The sequence below is a fragment of the Sceloporus occidentalis genome, unplaced genomic scaffold (genome assembly GCF_023333645.1).
Source record: "Sceloporus occidentalis isolate IW3139 unplaced genomic scaffold, rSceOcc1.0.p SCAF_63, whole genome shotgun sequence".
NCBI classification, from domain to species: Eukaryota; Metazoa; Chordata; class Lepidosauria; order Squamata; family Phrynosomatidae; genus Sceloporus; species Sceloporus occidentalis.
Genome location: NW_028317043.1, coordinates 4,210,495 through 4,222,665, shown reverse-complemented (window position 1 = coordinate 4,222,665; position 12,171 = coordinate 4,210,495). Strand labels below are relative to the sequence as shown.

Below are 12,171 nucleotides of genomic sequence, written 5' to 3'. Positions count from 1 at the left end.
TGTTGGCGTCACACGAACCAAGAATTAGTCCTATTACCGAAAAGGGAAAAATCACATAAAAAAACCCCCACACAAAACTAACCCAGCACGACTATGTTTACTGCCATATCCAAAGTACTGCCTCTCCACATCCCAAACCACCCATCACTATAAATATACATAGATTCTACCATAAACTCTATCAGGAGTCTTGAGTGTTAAACTGCACCCTTAACCCTTTCATGTTCTGTGTAGCTTTAGTAACGACTGCTCCTTTAAAGCCGAAAGCTACAAACAAACAAAAAATAATAGCAACAGCAACCCTAGTGCAGGCAATTTGCAATGGTATTTATAGATCAGAATTAGCCGCCACGAGCAAAACAAGGTACACCAGCTTATTTTAGAAAAATAAAGGCAGCTGATGGTTACCCCCCCACCATTCATTCTACTCCAAGAATTAAAAGCGTTTGGAATGGCATGGAATTCCCATGGATGATGGGAATACTTTGGTTTATGGTTCCGATCAATTGGCAGACAGCTTGGCCTCAGAACGCAGGGGAGAAAAGAAAAAAAGGGAGAAAAAAAAAACAAAAAAAACACACACACACCAGCAGCTCCCTAATGGCCTGATCACATAAATCGCTATGGCAACAAGGCAGAGAAAGCCGGTGTTTGTACCATGGTGGGAGGACGCGGCCTGTGCCAGCGCTGTGGGAAGACAGCCTGAAATCTCTGGTGAGTAGGCACACATAGCAGAACAACACCTGAGACAGGGGCGAGAGATCAGCGTGAATAGGAGCGAGATAATGGATGATGGTGACAAAAAAAATAAATATATATATATATAGATGGAAAAGCCTCTTCCAAAGAGAAGAAAAAAAAATGGTTGAGTTACAAAATTAACAATGATCCTGCATTTTACATTTTCTAACAGCCATCTGGGAGATGATCTAGTAGCCGTAATAAAGCCCCTGGCTACAGCTGTTTTACTAATCCCTCCCCCCCCCCCAGGGGCAAGAATTATACAAAAACCAGACAGGGCAACTCCAGACCGAAGCAGCAATGTGTATAGAATTACATCTACAGTAATGATCATTAACAATCAATACAGCCCCGCAGATCATACAATGCTAGCTTCAGCGCACCAGATGGAGAAGCCTCGTGAAGCCACACAATCATGACTCAGTTTAGTTTTCAGTTTCAGAACTGGTTCCCCAGCCAGTCCCAGCGCTGCCATTATACCCCGGCTGCATTACTCATTGTGCAAATGGATATTTTGTATACAGTTGTGAAACGATAGCCAAGTGAGCCAACCATTACTTCAGTAGATCCTATCCCAATTATTTTGGTAATTATATTATAAAATGCATGTCGTTCAAAAGTAAACTGGCTAACGATGAAAATTAGCAAACAAAAAAAATTAAATTAAATTTTTTAAAATTATGCAAAACAGATAAAACTGGCTATATGACAGTAAAGAAAAAAAGGAAGAGAAACAGCTCCATGGATGATAAGAACAAAGAAGTTTTGAGTCACTGTATACTAAGTAAACACATCTATGGACTTTCCAGAGTCATATAGATGTCAAAAAGAACAATTTCCCAGAAAATGTGCACTATAAATCTATAAAAATACCTGTATAAATGATAATGAGCCATACTCCAGAAAATGATGGCACTAGTAATTAAATAAATATATATATATATATATATATATATATATAAAATGATATAATACCTATACAGATAAAGATAATTGTGCAGAATATGATGTCAACGTAAAAATCAATAAATACTAAGAATAATAAAATAAAGAGCAATTATACAGAATATGATGTTGGATGAGCAGAGGAGATGTTGGAAGTGTCTGTCTCATAACTTGCACCGCTAAACGGCGTATATAACGATAAGCTTCCCAGAAATAACCATTAAATAAGAAAGAGCTAGAAATCAAACCAGATCTTTAAACTATTTTAATTTACAGGATTTAAAAATCGGTCTGGGTTTTTTAAATTAATCCCGGTCCATGACTGTAGGGATTACACGATTCTTAGTTAAGGAATGGTGCAATTACCCAAGCGTTAAAACAGCATTATACGAGATGAGAGAGCAGCTAGTGAGGCGGGTTTTAAATAGTAATCAGCTAATTAAATCAACAATCTGAATAATAGCCAATATGTAAAAAAATGGCTAAAAACTGTTAGTGAAACATGCTAAATAATAATATTAATAAAAAATATCTGCTATCACATCAGTGTTTGTTCACTTCTGACAAGGACTGTAATGAAGTTATCTGATCATTCGATAATTTTGAATAATCATTGCAACATTAACAGCAGGTGATGTCATTTCTGAGTTATGCTTTCATCATGTTGATAGTTTTTCTTTGGTAAACCCGGGCTTGTATGCAAAGTAGAGGTTTCCCTTTTTATTCTTCAAGGCTTCAAACTTCACAAAAAAAAACAAAAAAAAACAAAAAAAAAACCCCATGTCCTCAAATGACCGGCCATAAAAAGGTTTTGCTGAACAGTCTTCAGTCTGGAGCACAGGGAGCTCCAGAATGAATTCGGTGTGAATACACAGGTTTTGGTCGACGTATCCGACAAATTCTTTACAGGAGCGGTGCGATTAGAGGTTGACTCATGTCGGCTGCTGATCATAGTTGCTGTTAAATGAAAGTAGGAATAAACCCGCGGCAGGCAGCAAACTCATATCAACCAACGGGGTAGATTAGGGAGCAGAGGATCTGAAAGGCTTTACCATGCCTGTTCGGAAGGCTTACAGCAGGCCGGAGAGGAGAAACATTAATGTATTTCTTAGACGGCCTTAAAACGGACGGTGCCCTTAGTATAGATTTTTTATTTATATAGCACCAGCAAATTACGCAGCACTTCTTACAGTCTATACGTTCAAAGGCTATGACAAAACTAGAAATGAGAAACCAATACACTAGTAATAGAGGGCCCTGCTGCCTAGGAAGCCCTTTCATAAAACAAAAACAGGAAAAAAATAGATGTCCAATTGTTAAATCAATTTATTATATTTTTATTTTGAACTAACAATTTGAACATCAAAAATATAAAAGCGTTTTTATCTCATCTCCACTAATATATATATTTGTTTGGGTACATATACACACATACATACACACACTGACTATATATATGTATAATGTTAGAGTCGGTGTGCATGTGTATAAGAGTGTGGTGTTTGCATGCAAGTGCATTTGGTATTGTGTGTATTTTGGTGTATGGTGTTAGCATCAGTGTATAGTGTTAGTGTGTGTTACTGTAAGGTGTCTGTTGCTGTATGACATCCGAGTGTGTTAGCGAATGGTGATGGCATGCATGTGTGGTTGTCAGTGTATGGTGTGGGAGTGTCAGCGGTGAGAAGGAGAAAGCGCGTGCGTGTGTGTGTGTTACGGTGTTAGAGAGTGTTTGCATGTTACTATCTATGCATGTTAATTGGTGAAACTAAAGAAATACAGCACCCAGACACCACTAACCCTAGGCTCGCACCTGCTCTCATAAGGAGTGCTTATGGGAAGATTGTGAGTAGTAGTGATGGGTGGAGTAATGTGTGGGACAATGACAGGGGGATGGGGGGCTCAGGAATTTAGCCTGTATTGGGCCCCAAAAATTGTATAACCTGACTCACATCTACTCAAAATGAAAACACTCGTATGAAACGTCAACCAAAGCCTTCAGTGTAATAGACAAACTAAAAATACAGACACGCTGTAAATGATACTTAATCAGACAGCATATAGCACACTGTGATATCAGTTTCCTAATCCCTGGAGTTTACGGGTTCATGCCAGGCATTACTTCTCAAGCAGTTAATTCCAGCCTCCAGCCCATCAATACCCAAAACACCAAACAGACATCTTGGCTTCTGACTAGCTGATGTTTACAATCCTAATCTGTCTCGAAATACCAAGCACAGCAGGGCACAGAACACCTCCCTCCGCACACTATTACCATACAACAGCCCAAGATACAACCTCAGCAGCCTTTGAAATGCGCCTTTGTTTAGTTTATAAAAATTCAAAGGATCACCAAGTCCCCACTACTTCCCCAAAGCCATCTGTACAAATTACTTTGGGTATGCTTCTGACTTTTAAATCCGACTCAAACTTTGAATTACCCTCCAGGCATACATATACCCTTATATATTAAAAATAAACAACAACAAACCCCCCCCCCAAAAAGCTTTCAATTAACATGGCAGCCAACAAAAAAAAAAAAAAAAGCAGTATATGAAAAGGTGAACAGAAAGAACAAACACGGATTTGTTTACTTTATACATAATTTCACTGACAGTTCAGCTGTGTCAATCTGGATCATAATTTATAGCTATTTTAAATAATAAATGTGTCTACAGTCCAGACTGTAAAAAATGACGAATTTTGCAAACCGAACGCAAGTTCCTTTTCACCCAGTTTTTACATTGTAACAACAATCACTCAAATCAGGACTCTCTAATGGGTCACTGATCATGCATGGTATATTCTGTAACCTCAGGAGCCAGACAGCCACAGCCCCGACATGCCGAATTATTGTTTCCTACATTTTTAGTCCTCTTTATATAAATCTGTATGAATAATTATTAAAGAGATCACTAAATAATAAAGTGGACTAGAAAGTCGTATTTCTGGTTCTATAGATTCTCATCGCTTTAACACTTGCAGATGTGCGTCAACCAGAGGAAAGAAACACAAATACCTTATAAACACTTTAAATGGCAAAGACCATGGATTTACTTTGGATTACTCTGGAAGTAAAAAGCTCACATTTCCGGGTTTAAATACTTACGTATCTGCCTACCATGTTTCCTCTAATCCTCCTGCTTTCAAAATGTGAGATGTTTGCTTCCCTGCATTCCACACAATGATTAAATCAAGTGGTTGGACAGATAGTGGTCCGACATGAGTAAGTCTGACCTGTCCCTTTTCCCATCCCAGCCAATCAGGAGCTGAATAAGGGGACTGAGTGTGCTTAGAGGTCTCTCTGACCACAAGGGACACCTAAGAAGTGCAAACCAGGCTTAACCCTTTCAGCATTGAAAGGGAAGGTAAGAGCTAGAGGATATATACCTCCCCCTAACACCAAGTGGTTGACTCAGACAAGGAATTTACAAATGGAGCCAGGTTTATGCAGAGGCTTGGTGCATATCAATGGAGGGGCGGTGGGAGATGAGAGTTCTTGGCTATTGGAACTGTATGGAAGTTTAACACACATTGCCTGTAGATCTATTGCCCGGTAGAAAGTGTGTGTGTGTGTGTGTGTGTGTACACCTTTATCTCTGGTTGGCAATCAACATTTTGTAGCTATTTTTTTAGTAAAACCCTTGGAGTATATCTGGATGGACTTTTGATATGTGAATATGCAATCTCTGTTTCCCAATTGTAACACCAAATCAACAATTGATTCTGCAGCTTAGAAGCTTCTCCTTCCACCTCCTTAAGGAATGTGAATGATTCACACACACAAAACAAAGTCAGATGAATTTGGGTGTGTTTGTGTCAAAGGGATATTCCCACAAGCCAACTGTTCTTCCTGTAGCCCTGACAAGCTCCTACAGAAGAGAGCACATGCTCGTTATTTATGGGCCAACTCAAGACGAGGGAGGAGATCTCACACAAGTTCCAACAAGCACCACGGATCAAAAGCCATTATTACCCAAGCATCGAAACCCATTTGCTTTTCTAAGTTTTTGTGGTTATTTTTGGTGTATCAAATCCTGGCAGCAAAGTGGAAGTTTGGTCATGAAATTGTCAAAAAGTGTCACTTTGAAGGTTCTAGCAGTCTAGGCACCATCTGAAAATGGGCATGTTAAAAAAGGTCAACACAAGTAGTTTTTATATACATAAAAACAGAACATTTAGATTTGTGGTTTACTGTAACAAAGATGACTGAATATTAAGGGTGCTATTCCGCCTACTCTGCTGAACGCAACACTTCAGTAGATAAATGCACCATTAGAAACACCATTAGTACAAACCTTTCCACCAAATAATCCTTTAATCATGTAAAATGATGTCTTATGACACAAACCGGGAATAATATAATGTTGCCACGGAAACTGAAAACGAGTCTTAAAAAGGTTCTATATGTTTTTATAGAATTAAATGTCAGATCTGGAAATAGTTATTGCCAGAACTAGAGAGTTCAATTAACGCTGCCAACACCATTGATTTTAATCGAGACTTCTAATAAAGCCGAAGGAGCCACCTGGACAGCCTAAATTTATGGGGACCGGTCATCTACACAAACAAGTATTTACCTGAAAGAAGAGTAACAACTCCCTGGGGAAGAATAACTACGTAAACGCCCGTGACATGCTTTTTAGATGTCTCATTGGCATAGGCGTAATGTGTTAATTGTGCCAAACATATTACTTTTATCAGATTATAAGAAGTAAAAGCAACAGGTCGCACTAGCTATTTTAAGACAATATGCTATCACGTGCATAGGCATTAAAAGCACCCAGCTCCGTAAAAGCTTGGGTTTTATGGCTTACTAATGGCTTCCTGGGAACACGGGCGATGCAAGTAGTCTGTTTATCGAAAGATACAGAATGAATAAGCAGTTTAAAAAAACGCAATGGATTTTAACACAAAATAAAAACGATGGCAGGACGCCCAAGAGCACATATTATACAGAACCTGAGAAGGATGCTCATTGCGAATCGATAGCATTGATTTACAAAAAAAAAAAAAAAAAAAAAAAAAAAGGTTTTAAATGAGTTGCTTCACCTCGGCTCCACACATTGAAAACGTTGATAATTTTGTCATTATCAAGAAGCGATTTGGAAGATTTCTGGCAGGGGCAAACACTCATCTCTCACCCGGGTCTGATCTAAATTTATGTGAGTTGTAGTGCAGGTGGGAGTTTTTGTCCAGGGCAGATGAAGAGTGAATGTCAGAGAAGCTCTCAGGTCCAGACCCCTTAAATAGCATTCAGGGCTACAGAAAGGACCCAGGCACTTTTGAGTCCTTATTGTTTTATATAGCGCCATCATATTCAGTAGTGCTGTACAATGGGTAGACAGGACATAAGTAGTATATGTAACATAATAACAATTAAAAAAAAAATGTAAAAAAAAATTTAAATAAGGTATATATTACGGTAGGCCCCCTACATTCAGCGAGAAGAGGCATTAACTGAGAGAGAAAGAAACTAAAGAAGTCAAGCTCTGATTTACTGGAAGTAAAACGCGTTGGAGCCCATAGTACACTTAACACGGAAATAGATCCAGCGTGCTCCTTTAAGACCATTGGAGTCCCTAAATGTCAAACCATGTCCCTGCTCCTCCATCACGCAATAAAAAGTGAGAACAGAAGTTGGGACTGCTGCCCCTACGGTATACACACGTCGTGGGTCCCCAATATATGCATACTTATAATTTTAACCTAGAAACATCAAAATCAACTGCATACACCCTGTCCCAAGAACCAGAACCCGCATAGCCATGATAAGATTTTATTTTTCTTAGGTAAAAATGTAATATTCAGATGAATATCAAAACCCGTCACATGGCGTATGAGTTTCTACAATGTATTTATACCATATGTGAGCAATGCTTACAAGATCTTTTATTGTTCTTAACTTATGGCTAGAAAGATAAGAGTTGCAGGGGAGTTTCCAACATATGTATAAATGTATATATGTATAACTTCCCAACATATATGTATACAGCATATACGGGTAAAATTAATCAATTGTGATGTGTTTTTATTATTTATTGTTCTGCATTCATTATATTCTGCAGTGCTGTACAATGGGTAAAAGGGACATAACAAATAGTACATAATTTTCACTTACAGAAACAAAAAGGTAGGGAGGGCCCTGCTCGAGCTTACAATTCGAAGTTCTATATCCCAGTTAGCCAATAAACACCTAGAGTTATTTACATCAGTTTGGTCTTTCTAAAAGAAAACACAAAAAAATGAACTGAATCAAACCCAACGAGGTGCTAGACCCCATCAGTAAGTTATACCGAAACCGGCCCCCCGAAAATCATAAAACATACCTAGACCTTTCATAGTCTCATAGTCTCCTCATTTTAACTCTTTAAACCCCAGATAGATGCACAAACTACCAAAAAAAAGGTCTTTTATGAGAACATCAAAATATGCTGATGAATTGATTGAAATCGGGAAAATTAAAGCCATTTCAGCATCACCACTTTACGGACCAATCCCCGTGGTGTTAGGTCATGTATAACAACATTTACAACAAAAGTGGTCCAACAGTTTTACATATAAAAAAAAAAAAATGGCAAAAACAAAAAAACAAAACAAACCCCTCCACTGATGCATCCCTCATCACGACTCTGGTCATCAATACGTTAACCCATTACAGGAGTGTACCCGGAAACGTACAAACCTGGTTGCTCCAAGCACAGTAGAGATTGCAGATCAAACTCCAGTTGGGGTTCAGCATGCAGTCTAATATTCGGAACTGGGCCATATCTGCCTATAGCGCAGTATGCATTCGGCATCTGACTCAGCCTGCACGGATCAGGGAGATACAGGAGGATGTGTAAGCGATGCAGTGTTTGGAACTAGAGAGGAGGACCTTCCTCCTCTCCGACTTTAACCATTCAGCTGATAGCTTGCAGCGAGAGTAACAGATCCGTTTACCAATCAACACCGTCTCGGGTCTGCACGACACGACACATGTCTATAAAACCCAGTTCCTTCAAAGCAGGAGCTGCTCAGCTAAGTGCAAAGGATTTGACATCCTTTATCACGCAAAGGGTTAATAGAACCATCAGCAGAAATACAAAAATCACATCATTTCTCTCCGAGCTTGAAGACTCTCAGAAGCCACAAGCTATAAGAACGTTACCGTGGGCTCCTAAATTGTGGAGACATAGATGTCCTCCTGGTTTGTAAGATGAGGTCGGCCCCAAAATCCTACAGAAATCTCTCTGCGCTTGGTTTAAACACATCAGTGAAACTGGTTCTTTTTAACTCTTAGGTTTCTTCATACAGGCACTTCTAAGAAAATGTATAGATCAATATTTAAAAGGTGTTCTGCACCTCTCTGGCAGCTGGTTTAACAGTTACTTGGATATTATAATGAAGCGCGCGTGCACGTTTGGATTCACAGAATAGCGTGATATGTGACACAAGAAGTCTAATGGTTTTGTTAGTAAATCGTACCCCGGTGAAAGTGAAAACTTTGCACGGTGTGGCTTTCACATCTAAATGAGAAATGCAGTCTTGTGAACAACCGTCATCAGCAATAGATCACCATTAAAATACCATAAATACCATAAAATAGCAGATGGCTTCCATTAGATAATGGGCTTGATAACATTAAAAAATTATAATTAATAATAATAATAGATAGGTTGTCATAGCGCAAAGATGGACATTCTCCGTTTACCCCACCTGGCCCTGCACGCTGCTCCAGTTCTGCAATACTTTGGATAACTTGTGGGCAATTGTTATCTCCCCAGCCCACCAGCAAGACTTCGCTGCCAGATGATTTGACCCGATAAAACGCAGTTAACAGATGCTGCCCTGAAACGCATTCTATATTGATCGGTGTTGCCCTTTACACACAGTTTCGGACTGGTATAAGACGGCAGAAAACTGGGGCTTTTCTGAAAAGAGGAGAGGAACGTGCTACTTACCGTACCGCTTTGATCTAACGTTAATGCGGCTGGTGCTTTAAATATGTGCTATATGTGGTCCACAGCCGAAAACACCCTGTCTATGCTTAGCCCGTCACTATATAGCCGTATATGGCTTTTTGCCGCTATATGGCCATATATTGCTTATGTCAAAGTAACCCAGTTTTGGTGAGCCCCATCTAATCCTTAACATTGCTAAAACTACTCATCATGGAGCTGAACCCGTGGGACAGCACTGCCTTTTAAGACATCGAGTCTCTCCTTCAGTTCAAAGGCCTCTGTGGAAACCATTGATGGTGTATTTATATACTTTTTTATTTTATTTTATTTTTTTTAACATGTGGGTGTCTCTTGCTTTGCTGTGTGTTTCCATTACTATTATAGAGGTCCGAGGGGTAACGCTTCCATAAGAAGATTCTGGGCAGTCCCCATTGAACGTCCTCGCTTGTGGCATCACACTACTCTAAAGAATATGCCAAAAATGCCAGCAGGAGGGCTAGACCAGTTGGTGTCTTCATGCATTAACAAGGAAAAATTGTAATTAAGACCACGGTCCTCAGGTTGGCATTGTAAAAGGTTTCCTCCACCTGCCAGCCAGGAGGCCACGGATGGCGAAAGAATAAAAAAGTACAGTTTAAAGGTATCCACATGAAGAGTGGTAAGGTTGGTCCTCCATGGCGACCAAGAAGCTCCACGTACGTAGCCCACAGCGTGGGTCCACCCCTGTCACACCACCATGCCGTTTTCCTTATTAAACCATATTTATCCGCTTTAAGCAGTAAGGGCTAGAACACATAGATCCCGTGCTTGCTACAGAACAACAGGGTTCCATTCCTCATAACTCAAAGCAGCATTTTAAGAGTGGGCAGTAAGCTACGACCAATACTACATGCACAGAAACAGAGGGCTGGGAGGAAAACTAAACAAGAACAGATGGTGAAGATACTAAAAGATGGAATAGCTTTATTTAAGCATATTTCATAGTTTAGCTCCAAGAACATTAGCTAGTGAAGTGCTGTCACATTTCTCGGTAATCGCTTTCAAGTCAACACAACCGCCCTTACACTCCGATTGCTGTTAAAGCAACAGAACAAATACCAGACCTTCCACCGGACTGTACTTGGTGATCACGCGTTATATTGTAATTCTTCCTGTCCTTGTGGACTTCCCTGTATTAGTGATGAGCTAACAGATCATGTGCGAAACATCACTATCATCCTCAAATGTGGAACTGAAATTCATTTAAAGCAGATCGGAGACTTTTAGATTTAGAACGCAGAAACCAAATAGATTCCAAGAAAGTATCTCCCACCAAAAATGATCCGGATACTCTCGGCAGCTTCCCTCGTGCTAGATAAGCTTTTTATTGTAAATTAACACTTAAATGTAATTGGAAAAAAAAAATCACTGCTTAAATCAGATTAGCTTGAAGCATAAATATGGATTATAAAACAATAAGGCTCGTGTCTGCCCTCTCTGAATGTTAGAGGCATCGCCATGTCCTCTCAATGACATTTGAACTATTAGTATCAAAGCCAGAAACAAAATCATTAAAAATCTATTACAGAGACGCCCAGCATGGCCACATACACACTTTTTACAGATTTAATAAAAGGCTGGGTATGGTGTCATTTATTTTAATAAACTTCAAGACATTCCCTGAAGGTTCTCCCACTATCTGCAGTAGAAGTGGTGAAAATATCTCCCATATTGCCCAGTTTAACTGTAGTAAGGCGGTCAGGGGTACCAGGTGGTAGCTCCTGGTCTGATGACCAACTGCAGTAAGTCAGACACTAAATAAAAACCGCCATTTTTTTTCTTATTGCTTGTATTAGATTTTGAATATAATGTATTGAAGCAGGAGCATATTAGCCATTTGTGTTATGTGTTCTATTGGCCCAATCCGCTAGATAAAAAAACCCTGATGACTTATGGTACTACATGTGGTAAACAATAGAATGGCTCAGTCTTGTTTACCCAAACAGACTCTAACTATTGAAATTCTATGGAGGAACAGACTTCATTAGCATTGCCATGAAGAATCAGCTTGTAAAAAAAGGCACTCAAACCATCACATTTTAGACAAAAGAAGTTAAAATGTCTATTCTATGTTACTGTACACAGCCCAGGACTCTATGCTCAAGGAGAATATATTTTCTCTTCATAGGGCTCCCTTTTTTTATTCTATGAAGCCAAACAAAGTAAAGTCAGTGGAAAGCTCTACCCACAATCATCAGACCAGGAGCTACCACCATGTACCCCTGACCGCCTTACTACAGTTAAACTGGGCAATATGGGAGATATTTTCACCACTTCTACTGCAGATAGTGAGAGAACCTTCAGGGATATCAGTTATGAAGCATTATATTACAATACGTAAAAATATGGAGTATAACCAATCTCAAGACGTCCCCTGGTGACAGAATAATCATCAAGAGTGGAGTAAGGTGTGGGTACTGGACATGATATGGACAATATGTAAGTCCAATGAGGCTGGAAGTGGGCAAAGTCACATCCAAAGATGCCCCAGCTAACATTTATAGCC

At 39.5% G+C, this 12,171-nt stretch overlaps 1 protein-coding gene across 1 annotated transcript in view; it reads right to left on the bottom strand.

Moving 5' to 3' along the window:
* LOC149287212 (rho GTPase-activating protein 21-like) overlaps positions 1-8,452 on the bottom strand; it is a 44,840-nt gene extending 36,388 nt beyond the window's left edge. The window contains exon 1 of the mRNA XM_089493148.1: positions 8,369-8,452. Coding sequence (XP_089349274.1) covers positions 8,369-8,452 — 84 coding nt within the window. The remainder of the gene's footprint in view (positions 1-8,368) is intronic.
* Positions 8,453-12,171: the final 3,719 nt, after the last annotated feature.